General features: G+C 36.6%; 1 protein-coding gene across 1 annotated transcript in view; it reads right to left on the reverse strand.

Annotated features, from left to right (window-relative positions):
• The window catches only part of XRN2 (5'-3' exoribonuclease 2), a 93,999-nt gene that overhangs the window by 19,657 nt on the left and 61,166 nt on the right, over window positions 1-13,176 (reverse strand). The window contains exons 23-27 of the mRNA XM_012463437.2: window positions 12,751-12,830; window positions 11,646-11,702; window positions 4,091-4,159; window positions 3,877-4,008; window positions 1,791-1,918 (exon numbers count right to left, since the gene is read on the reverse strand). Of these exons, the coding sequence (XP_012318860.2) occupies window positions 1,791-1,918; window positions 3,877-4,008; window positions 4,091-4,159; window positions 11,646-11,702; window positions 12,751-12,830 (466 nt within the window). The remainder of the gene's footprint in view (window positions 1-1,790; window positions 1,919-3,876; window positions 4,009-4,090; window positions 4,160-11,645; window positions 11,703-12,750; window positions 12,831-13,176) is intronic.

Below are 13,176 nucleotides of genomic sequence, written 5' to 3' on the forward strand. Positions count from 1 at the left end.
TATATGCAGAAGAATGAGACTAGAATTTTATCTCTCACCATATAGAAAAATCAAATAAAAATAGTTTATAAAGACTTAAATCTATGGAACTACTACAATAAAACTTTGGGAAAAATCTCTAGGATATTGGTCTGGGCAAACATTTCTTGAGCAATACCCAACTAGTGCAGGCAACCAAAGGAAAACTGAACACATAGGATCACATCAAGTTAAAAACCTTCTACACAGCAAAGGAAACAATCAGTAAAGTGAAGAGACAACCCATGGAATGGGAGAAATATCTGCAAACTATCCATTTGGCAAAGGATTAATAACTAGAATATGTAAAGAGCTCAAACAACTCTATGGGAAAAAAAATCTAATAATCTGATTTTAAAGTGGGCAAAAGATCTGAATAGACATTTCTCAAAAGAAGACATTCAAATGGCGAACAGGTATATAAAAAGTTGCTCAACATCATTGATCATCAGAGAAATGAAAATCAAAACTACAATGAGATATCATCTTGACCCTGTTAAAATGGCTTTTATCCAAAAGACAGGCAATAACAAATGCTGGTGAAGAAATGGGAACCCTCACAGATCACTGGTAGGAATCTAAATTAGTACAACCCAATATGGAACAATTTGGAAGATCCTCAAAAAAATAAAACTAGAGCTACCATATGATCCAGCAATCCTTAAAGCCAGGTATATATACACCCCATAAAAGGGAAATGGAAATCAGTACATCAAGAAGACAACTGCACTCCCACAATTACTCCAGCACTATTCACAGTAACCAAAATTTGGAAGCTACCTAAGTGTCCAAAAACAGATGAATGATAAAGAAAATGTGATACATCTACACAAAGGAGTACTGTTCAGCCACAAAAAAGAATGAGATCTTACCACCTGTAACAACATGAATGGAACTGGAGGTCATCATGTCAAGTCAAACAAGTCAAGCACAGAAAGACAAACTTTGCATGTTCTCACTATTTGTGGGAACTACAAATTAAAACAATCGAACTCATGGAGACAAAGAGTAGAAGGAGGGTTACCAGAGTCTGGGAAGGGTAGTGGGGGAAGAGCTGGGGAGGGAAGGATGGGTAATGGGTATCAAAAAATAGTTAGAGGCTAGGCACAGTGGCTAAAGCCTATAATCCCAGCACTTTGGGAGGCCAACGTGGGCAGATAATGAGGTCAAGAGATAGAGACCATCCTGGCCAACATGGCAAAACCTCATCTCTACTAAAAACACAAAAATTAGCTGGGCATGGTGGCACGCACCTGTAGTCCCAGCTACTCAGGAGGTTGAGACAGGAGAATTGCTTGAACCCGGGAGGCGGAGGTTGCAGTGAGCTGAGATAGTGCCACTGCATTCCAGCCTGGCGACAAAGCGAGACTCCATCTCAAAAAAAAGTTAGAAACGATAAGATCTAGTATTTGATAGCACAGCACTTAAAAATAACTAAAAGAATATAATTGAATTGTTTCTAACACAAAGAATACACGCTAGCGGTGATGGATACCCCATCTACCCTGATGTAGTTATTACTAATTGTATGCCTGTATCAAAATATCTCATGTATCCCATAAATATATACAGCTACAATGTACCTGCAAAAATAAAGATGAGTATATGAAAGATTTTGCATAAGGTATTCTCTTACAACTCTTCTAGCTTACATGTTTTTAAAAGTTCACTGCACTGATAAAACCAATCTTTTTCAGCAATGAAGATTAGAAACCAACCTTTGCTGTGATATTTAATTTATAATGTAAAATAACCGATTAGTAAAAGCTTACTTGACATAAGTTTTGGAATCTGGGCTTGTCCTCTCAACAGCGGCCTGTATAAGTTTCCCTGGTAAGTCCCAGGTGGTGGTGCAGCATTGCTGTAAATGCCAGTTCCTGAGCCTCTTGGCATAACATGGCTATAAAAGGACCCCACACAAGAAAAAAAATTATATAGTGATATACCCATTATAACACAGCTGACACAAATAAAACAAACAAATGCTCACAGCCATATCTTCACTAACAGATCTGATTAAGATAATACAAAAAGAAGGTTTATAATTAAAGCTGGAAACTACATAATGGTAATAGTGACAGTAAATGTTCATCTGTCACACCAAGACTCTTAATTGATAATCATTTAAATACTTACAACTCACATCATACAAAAAATAAACTTGAATGTTTTTCTTTTTTTGCCTTATATTTCAGTTTTTTCCTTAAGGATCCATGTTCTTGCTATCACTGTATACATGACTACTCTATATCTTGCTTTTTAAATTTCCTGTATCAAATATTTACCTGTATCTTTTCTTCACCTTCATAACTGAAACACATACACCTATAGAATACTTCACTATGTTGATGTCTTATACTTTACTAAACCATTTCTCTCATTTCGTACTACTGGTATAGATTACAATGCAATAGAAATACTTGGGCATATAACTATGCTCATCTAAAATTATTTCCTCAGTACAAATCCAAGAAGTAAGAATTTGGATCAAAGGTTAAGAGTATCTTCTGAACTCACAACTCTATTTAGAGGAAATACTATGTTGCTTTCCAAAACAGCTGAAATAATGCAAAAAGTTATCTTAAGACGATTTTAAAACTACATTTCTTTTACTGCTACTAAGAATGAAGACTTTCCAAAACGGTAACAGCTAACGTTTACATAGGGTAGTTTCTAGGGCACGACCTAAGCACTTGACAGGTATTAGGCTCACTATAATTCTTACAACTTCATAATTTTAAGAATATGTAGGCATAATTACTGTCTCCACTTCAGACATAAAGAAATGGAGGCATAGAGTGGTTCAGTAAAGTACACAAATATATTAAGCGGTTAAAAAAAAAAAAAAGGTATCTGAATCCAGACATTTAAGATATAAAGCCCATGTTCTCAATCACTCTGCCAAACTATCCTCTTAATATCTGCTGTATAAATTACATGCAGACGGTGACCTTCTGCCTACATCACTTTTTGAATCTTAAGGTTTCCCCACTAATTGGAAATGTCTTATTTATAAGTTGTAATTATTAATGCATGAATCCTAACTCAATATTATGGCAACTCTGTTGTTCTTTTTATACCAGCTTTACCTGTTATTTCAAATACAAGTCCCCTTTCTCTATAGTATCTTCTACAGCTAGGAAAACAGCCAATTAGATAACTAATAAGGGCAAAGGATAAAAATCAGAAATTCACAGAAGAGGAAATACAAATGACTAATAAACATATTAAAAGATAATTGCAGGGAAATGCCAATTCAAGCAACTGTGAGATGACACTCTTCAAACACTAGGCAAAGAAAACTTTAAGAGACTGGAGGCTTCTATACTGGTTAACACTTGAAAAAGACTCTCCATCACACAATAATTAATTCAGCTAAAACTTTCTTGAGGGTAAAGAGGAGGTTTCATTCCCTTGAAATAACAATCAGAAAAATAGTAAAACGTCTTAGAGAAAATAATAGAATACTCGTGCAACACATACAGCAACATATAAATGGAGAAGTGAATTTTTAAAAAGAAAAGCAGAGCAGTATCAAAGTTATTAAAATATCTACAAAACAGTTGTATTTTGTGGTCTGTTAGATATTTGTGGCGTACAGTAATGTGCTGTCCAAAATGCCTGTTTAGGTTTTAAAGATGGAGCTCCACTCTGCTTGGTTTTAAGTATGTAAGCAATGTTATGAGAGGTCACAGTAGTTGGCGGTGGTCAGATATGGTGGTGAGACAAAAATATACATGGGAAACAAACTCAGTATTTTCCTAAAGTTAAAAAAAAATGATGGCATAAATACTGACTTATTTTGTGGGATGACTCAGAAAAAGTGAAATACATAAGGGCTAGAAACTGACAACTCACCCCAAAGTCCTGAAGGCTGCCTGATCCAGGTGCACAGGCCTCCGGTCACGGTTAAAGCCAAGCTGGGGCTTCCACTGCCGTCCATTGCTGGATTTTTCCCAGTCATGAGGTTTCAACACTGCTGATGGCTTTCTGACCATTTAGAAAGACAACTTTTAGTAACAGAATGAAAAGCACTTGTACAAAACAAACCTAGGTAATTTACTGTTGTTACCTTGCTCCTGGAAGCATTACAGCTTTAAAAATGTAATCTTCGGCAAACTGTGGGTCTTTAAAATTAATACTGGAAAAGAACAATAAACAATTTAATTATCTGATTATATTAGCCTATCTTAATTATCATGTAGACTGAGGTATTTTTCATGTTTAAGTCCTCTCCAAAAATTATTTTAGTTAATGGATTTGCCAAATGGCTAAATATCTTCCTCACCAAACTGTCTCTAATTCCTGGTACATATAACCTTCAGGTAACTTTCTCTGTGAGAAAAGTCATATTCTAGCTAACTGCTGGTGATGACAGAGACATAACAGACATTGGCCCAACTCAAATTTCGATGTGGTATTGTAGACAGGTGGAAGAGGTTTATAACAACAAAAAATAAAAATTGCCTTTCATTTTGTCCAGTCCATGGCAAAGACCCCTAGCATCTTGAGGCGGATTAGCTCCTATTTTAATAAAGAAAAGATGGATATACCAATAGAAACATTTTTGCAAAATAAAAAAATGTACACAGATAGCTAAGAGATCTACGGGGGGCAGCTATAAAAAATATTAAACTTCGCAGTTGGACCCGTGTACCCTTCTCTCCTAATATGTGATTTTTAAATAATAAAATAGTTTTCACAATTTGAAAACTACATAAATACACTTTTTGATTTTGAGACAGGGTCTCACTCTGTTGCCCAGGCTGGAGTGCAGTGGCACACTCACAGCTCACGGATACAGCCTCAACCTCCCAGGCTCAGCAATTCTCACTTTAGCCTCCCTCACAGTTGGGACTACAGGTATGCAACACCATGCCTGGCTAACTTTTGTATGTTTTGTAGACATGGGGTTTTCCCACATTGTCCAGGCTGGTCTTAAACTCCTAGACTCAAAAGATCCACCCACCTCAGCTTCTCAAAGCGCTAGGATTACAGACATGAGCCACCGCACCCGGCCAATATGCCAATTTTTAAAAGCTATATACTCAGACTTTAAGTATAAGCTGGGTCAAACTTCTTTTCTGGTAGTGATGGCAGTGGTAGTGGTATATATGTGTGTGTACCTATCCCAGAGGTTGGTAAGTACCTAACACTGTCTTCTGACACAGCGATGCTTCTTCCAGGACTCTGGTTATAAATCTTAAGATTTATACTTAAGGATGCTTATAACACTATTATTCACAATGTTTGAAAGACTGTAAAACCCAAGTGTATGAATAATAGTGGACTGGTTAAAAAACTATAGAGTTTTTCCTTTTTAGGAGAACTCAGATAATATTTTAAAAAATTTAGTTAACAGAATACTTAATGACATGGGAAATATATATATATATCCAACAGACTAGATATATTCATCAATAGATTATCAGTGCTTTTTCTCTGTAAGTTAGTAACTTGTTTCCTTTTTAAAAATATATTTTTCAAAATTCCTCCAATGATTATACTTACAGTTAGTTTAAAAGGTTTTATTGACCTGGTGGACAACTGCCACTTTAACTAGAGTCCATCGGCTTTACAGAAATTTTCATGTAAAATATGAAGTACACAAAAATGGATTCACTCATGGTAATAAATATACCATGAGCTCAAGAACAGCTGAACAATACTTATTACTCAATTGGTTCTTCGTACAACTCATTCTTCACTGGCAACTGTCTTTAGCTCAGATTTTCTCTACTGGCAAGATGGCACAGGGCAGGGCAAGGTAGGACAGGCAGTGACAAAGGTTTAAGAGGATGACAGAGAAAATGGTAGTTAAGTATTTGGGCTCATTAGGGCTTTGCAGATAAAAAGTCAAGAGAGAAAACTGGTAATAAAGCAAGACTTGCAAATAAAGTGTTCTGAAGCAGGTATCTGTGTTTCAGCGGGGCTTTTTTAGCAGTTTGCCAAATTGTTAGACTATCTATTGCATGCATGGTTCATGGTGGGAGGGGGGATTATGCACATTACCAGGCATCAAGCCTGCCTCCCCTTCTAATAAGGGAAATAAGGAAGAAAGTGGAAAATGCAACAACAGGCACAGAAAAGATGCTGAGTCAAAGCATGTGTGTATACACACCTTCCATACAAACATCTTTGTCAGTGTAGGCTAAAGGTGTGTGTGTGTACTCGGGGGAGGGGAGAAGGGAATTATTTCACCTGAGGAAGGAAAATATCATCCAAGAGAGGCTGCGGTTTAAGACGAGACAGGATTGGTTACAGGATGGCAGTGCAAACAAATGGAACAAAGATATGGAAAGGGGTCCCAGGACCAAGAACAGCTCAGTTTTACTGGAGCAGCCCTTCTCAACGGAGATGTGGTGGAAGGGAATTAAGCCCTACTGAGTACATTCTCAGTTCTCCCAAGGAAAAAACATAGCTAGTATCATTCTAGAGACACAGGACACAAACTGATAACGTATAATCTGATACATATAACAGATGCTTTAAGTTCTCAAGGCAGAATTCTCCCATGGAACTCCAGTTGAGAAGGGCTAGATTAGAGTAAAAATGCATATGAGCTGAAGTGGGCAGGAAGAAAGCGTAACTGAAGCAGGTTATAGTCATGGAGGGTTTGTGTGAGTATAATGTGATGCCTTTCCAAGTAGTCAATAAGGAAGTAAAAGTGATCAAAGACCATTTCAGAAAGAACAACCCAGCAGCAGTATACAAGAGAGCAGAGGGACACCCATAAAGAGGTCACCAACACAGTCTAAGCAACAGTCTTCAACACACATCTTGGATAGGAATGTTGGGAAAGTAAATAAAATGGTAAGGGTGGAACTAGAACGGAGATGGAGCTCAGATGAAGATCTGCAACTCATGCACACAAAGACCTGAAACTAAGAAAACAAAGGAAATAACCAAGATAATAAACTCGCAGGGAGAAGAGAAAATCCCAGGGTCACAGAGATAATCACTTTTGCAGGAGAACGGTTAGAAGACATTTAATAAGATAGCTGAAACTAAACTTTGAGAAAACAAATCCATTTATTTGCCAATTACTCCCTAATAAAATTGTTTTAAAAGTTCCATTATTCATGCTCATGCTCTGAAAGGGAAAAACTTTCCTTCCAAGACAATAGGACAATCTCCAAGATCATCCCTACTTTCTCTCAGAACCACACTCAACAAAAGGATCTATACACTTAGTACAGTACAAACCATTAGGAGATGGAAAAGGAGTATCTAAAAGTAAGTTTGTAAGTTTCCATTCAAAGACAAGGACACTATTTATGATATTAAAGGATTAAATCATTTTTCCCTTGGATCTCTGAGAACAATTTGAAGACATACTCTCCTAAAATGGGTTAAGCTTTCAAGGGTTGAAAGATTTTTCATATTTTAATTTGTTCCCAAAAATGTACACTAAGATCTCTTATGTTGTTAGAAATGTATTCCTCCAATGTGATAAAAGCCATGACTTAAACAAACTTCCTAAAAGTCAAACACACAGACTAAGCAAGAACCCATTAGGCAAAGACTGAAAAGGTAACTTTTTATATGAATCCAAACTTTTGAAGGTCTTTATTTTTTTTCATGTGTATGTCATTTAAACTCCATCCTCAGAAGCAAAAGGCATTACTTGTGGAGAGTTTATCTGGCAGAGGGAAAGTAGCAGTAACACTGAGGTAAGGAGAGAAGCACCCTCACGCGAGCTCTGAGAAGCAGAGGAAGCAAATGAGTTAACCAAGCAGCCTATGAACTCAACAGGCTGCCCAGCTGAGTTAAGAGATTTGTGTTTAGATTTATATAGCTTCATCTAATTCTGTAAACTGAAGTATTTTTAAACAATAGCATTTTTATCCACGCTTTCCAAATGCAGATGAAACACTGTTGACTCATCAAGCTTTTATGTACCAGACCAGCTTTCCCCTGGTAGCATAACAGATTCTTTCCTTGACAGGTAAACTCCTCACTATTTTAATCACTTGTCTTCATAAACACACCAAGGGCAAAGTAAGTAAAAATTTAAAACCTAAGCATGGTCGAAAATAAGGAAACTGAACAGTGTTTTTATTTATATCACAAGTAGCACTTTCAGCACTGTTGGTAACAAGAAAATATTGTAGCAAAGGCTCAATAGAAAAGGAATGGAATGTGGAACACCTTTTTTCTGATTCACTTGAAGAATTATCCTTAGAAATGCTATTTTAAGTATTATTGTTAGAGAGTGCTAGCACACCTCACAAAGAAAGCAGAAAACTCCAAATATCGTTTCATTTTTATCCTACCTTTCCCTGATACATGCCATAATTAATGCTGAATTGGCAAAGGCAAACTGAATGCAGAGGAAGAATTTCATGACTCATATACTTGACATTTTAAAACATTTAAAGAGTTTATAGGATTGTGACATTCTATCAGAAGAGGTTAACCAGTTCACCATCCCGTAACGTACTGCAAGCAGTGAAAGTGAAACCCTGTCAACTGTTTCCCACCATCAAATCCACTGCTGACTGCATGTATTCCACTTCCTTCGGGCTTTGGATTTTGAGTTATCTACTTGCCAAGCATTAGCCTTGCAAATGCTCCAGAAATAGTTACTTCAAAATATCCATTTCCATACACATTCACATTAAAACAAAAAATCTCCTTGAAGAGATAAAACATTCTATACCTTGTCTGATTCATCCAAAAGTGAATATGAAAAGTCTGAGAAACACTTCTCTGAAAAAAAAAAAGGTTAGGCTCTTCAAAGACTTTGGCAAACACTGGTTTCAACACTATGAACAACTGAGCTTTTTTCATATGGGTTTAGAACTATGCTAGGTACTATGAGAAAAAGAAAACCTAATGACACTACTGCTGGAAACAACATATATAAAAACTATATAAATTATGCTTTAGAAGAAAAGCAATAAACAGCAGACTATGGGCAGGTGGAGGAAAGAAAGGAAGAGCACTCCAAACAACAGGAGGAAGGGGTGGAAGTCAAAGGAGTATGGAAGGGATCAGCCTGGGCAGGAAGGAAACATCCTGAGGAACTGGGGGTTCAGTTACAGAGTCAGGGCCCTGCCAAGGTGGGTCAGGCCTTGAAAAAGCAAAAGCACACAAGTGTGTGCACCTACCCTCCAGATGACAGACTGGGAGGAAAACTCTTCTGATTTTAAAGTCATATGCAGAAGCTAATATGTTGAGTAATTTATGGAATTAGAAATGGGAAAAAAACTATGATCTCCCAGGTTAGAGCTGACTATAGTCTCTAAGGGTCTGTTTACGAATTTAAGGGACTTCAACAACCTGTATAACATACTTTCTGAGCACTATAGATAAGAACGAATGCAACGGGAAGAACTTACCTAAACTCAACTTGAGGAAACAATTTCTTAAATATCAAATGGGATACTAGATGTATTTAAATAAGGAAGGGGGAAAAAATGCCAGGGGTCAAAAGAGAAATAAATGGCAATTGATACTGGTGAGTATATTTTGAGATTTTTTTAATCTGAAAATTGTAAGTTAAAGTTATAAAGCAAATATAACACTGGAACATACAAGCCCTAAAACAAGCACGTAAAAATCTGCTATAAAACTGGATCTCAGCGTCAACATTGCCCTTCAGAGAAAACACTGAAAATTACTTTTACCTAAGGGAAAAATTAACATTGGTCTCCCATAAGTCTTCAGCAAATTAACCTAATTTAATTGATTTTATTATAAAGTTATTTTCAAAATATACCTGAATATGCATTTAGATCTGGGATTTGTTTTATAATTTTTTTATTTTTGAGATGGAGTCTTGCTCTGTTGCCCAGGCTGGATTGCAGTGGCATGATCTTAGCTCACTGCAGCCTGTCTCCCAGGTTCAAGCATTCAAGAGATTCTCTCATCTCAGCCTCCCAAGCAGATGAGATTACAGGCGTGCACCACCACCAGACAGAACAGTGGAATTAATTAGCCTGAAGCGCCAATACTTTAAGGCAAGCCAGAGATCCCAAGGGTTAACACAGTGTTCACAGTGAATCTGTCAGAGCCAGATTGTTTGTGATACATCTAGGAGCCTGGCTAATTTTTTGTGCTTTTAGTAGAGACGGGTTTTTACCATGTTGGCCAGGCTAGTCTCGAACGCCTGACCTCACGTAATCCACCCACCCTGGCCTCCCAAAGTGCTGGAATTACAGGTGTGAGCCACCGTGCCCAGCCTGTTTTATAAATTTAATAATCTTGTGAACATAGTGTGCACCAAATACCAACGGCCCCTTTAGGCTCAAAAACAACCAACCAGCATCATCATCAACCAAACAAAAATTCCAAAATGTGTCCGTTAATTCTGTAACTCTCCTCTGGGCAAGGCTCCCTATCCTAATTAGAAAGTTATGTAGAATTAACTATTTCTAGAGGACTAGGCAGGAAGGCCCTTGGATATATGCAGAAAAATTGAGAAGCACAAGCAAACATGTGACAATCCAAACACAGAACCATGGAATTAATATGCCTGAAGCGCCAATGCTTTAAGGCAAACCAGAGACCCCAAGGGTTAAAACACAGTGTTCACACTGAATCTGTCAGAGCCAGATTGTTTGTGATGGGTTTAGGAGCATGGCTTTCAATTCTTCTGTACCCACCCTTAACAAAAGAGCACAAAGACAAAGAACCAGGATAGGTGTAAAGATAAACAAAAAATTATATGTAAAGATAAACATAAGCAACTCATCCAGAAAGATTTTTCAAATTCACAATAGTTTTCTTTAAATAAAAGCCTTTCTAGAATGGCAATCATTTACTACCTGAATCCATTAAAGACAGGAAATAAACATGTTTATACTTCACAAAGGGAAATCTAAAGAAAACCTAAAATATTTCCTGAGAGGGAGAGAAACAAAAAAGGATGGAAAAGGGAGATTCAGGATTAGCAGGCTTTTATCAAATTCTTGAAAACCTGAGATGCGTTTGCTTTAGTCTTGCCTAAAGATTAGAGAAAATGAAAACTAAACTCTGCCATGATAATCTGTCATTATATTATACAAGTGAGTAGTCAACTTGTTGGATTAAACAGTCATATTACATTTTATATTATTTTTACTCAATAGAAAACGATGTCAGCACTGAAGAACTGAGATATAAATTAGTTTTCCAGAGAAGAAATTAGCCATTTAAGCTTATAATTGCTAATACAAATTTTCACAATTACATTCTATGTCATCTTAACTAAAACATACTACAGAATATTTTTGTTTTCAATCTCTGCAAGGCCATGATTATAAACATAATTAAAACAGTTTGTTGCAGTACAAGGAAGCTGTGTGAATCTTTAGGGTGTAGAGTTCTGTTTGCTCCAATATAACAAACTGCTAGATACTCCTACTCTTTACCTCCCACTTGCCTAATCCAGGAAGAATTACAGGTTGTCATGGGAAACCAGAAAACAGATAAGCAAGCATGTTAAATCAGTAACCTTAACAATACACATAATTTAAAGTCAAGAGGCTCTGCTCTAAGGTCTGCAACACAGGGACTCTCCAATCTCAAAGCAGTGGTGGATTAACAGCTGCCATTTCCTTGTGAATCAGAGGTCTTTTAAAATGGATTTGCAAGTTCAGAGCTGTGTTCCGGGTGAATGCCACAAATTTTGGAAAACTTACCTGACTACAGTGTTCTGTGTCAGATCCCTTAACATAGGAACAGGAGAACACACTATTCTAAAAGGAAACAAGAAAAAAACATCTATCTGTAAACTGCAACCTTTTAGGTAAGTGGAAATAATTTGTTGCTATGTTAGAAAAGAGATTAGGATGCACTAACAAAAAAAATAAAACCATTTTTATCTTAAAAAAAAAGTACCATATAAATGAAATGGTTAACTATCAGCCATAAAGCATTCAATCTCATTAGTACTCAAAGAACTGCGACTATAAACCACAATATGTCAATGAGCATCCACCAGATTGATAGAAATTAGAGTTGTGACAAGGGTTTGCCAAAATGTAGAGCAACAAGATCTCTCACAAACTGCCACTGGGATCATAACACAGTGTAACCACCTTGAAAAACCACCTAGAAATATTACCTAGAAAAAAAAAATGAAGATACACATACTCTATGGCCAGCAGTTCCATTCCTGGAAATCTACCCTTGAGATGTGGTTCACAAACTCGGGTCTCAGAACCCTTTTACTCTCTTAACTCTCAAAGGGCTTTTGTTTATAGTGGTTATATTTATGAACATTTATCCATTAAAAACTATGACTAAGAAATTTTTAAAATACTAAATTAAAGATAACCCTACATGTTAATATAAATAACATTCTTATGAAAAGCTATTTTTTACAAAGCGAAACAAAAATAAATGCTGTTGTACACTTTTGAAAATCTCATTAATATCTGGTTAGTATCTTTTTAACAGCTAGATACTCTCCTCTGCTTCTATCTCTTGGGAAGCCTCTGGCAAAGTCCACTCGAGAAAGAAAGTGTCAGAAAAGCAAGTAACACCATAGCATCTTAGTATCAGTATGAAAAGAGTTTTGACCTTCGGGATATCCTGAAAGGGACTCCCAGAGCTCCCTGCACAAGGTGATACAGCTACTTTGAAGAGCTGCACTTTGAATCCAAGCCTTTTTAAGTCAGCCAGGTTTTGTCTTATTTTAAATACAATTTTCTCACTATTATTAGAAAATAAACATTTAGACAAGGAAAAAATGCTAACTAAACTTCCTTCCAGTCACCTTAATGATATGCAAATGAAACTTACTGATCTGGAAGAATGGCTTCTTCATCCAAAGAAAACTTTCCTTGAATCCCATGACATAGTTCAGGGGGTACATCCACTGGCTGTGGAAAAATGTATTCCTGATCTTATATGCAAAGAATGGAAAATTGGGACTCAAGCAGATTCTTGAGGGTTCAAAGCAGCATCATTCATAAGAGCCAAAAGGCAGAAACAACCCAAATATTTACCAATAGATAAATGGATAAAAATGTACACATACGAATAGAGTATTATTCAGCCATAAAACAAGTATGAAATGCTGATACATGCTATAACATGAAGGAACCTTGAAAGCATTACGCTAAATGAAATAAGCCAGACACAAAGCCAATACAAAATACTGTATGACTTCACTTATATGAAGTATCAAGAACAGAGGTATCAAATTCATAGAGGTAGAAAGTAAAA

The sequence above is a fragment of the Aotus nancymaae genome, unplaced genomic scaffold, assembly GCF_030222135.1.
Source record: "Aotus nancymaae isolate 86718 unplaced genomic scaffold, 86718_ANA_hifiasm-v0.15.2.pri h1tg000001l, whole genome shotgun sequence".
Lineage (NCBI taxonomy): Eukaryota > Metazoa > Chordata > Mammalia > Primates > Aotidae > Aotus > Aotus nancymaae.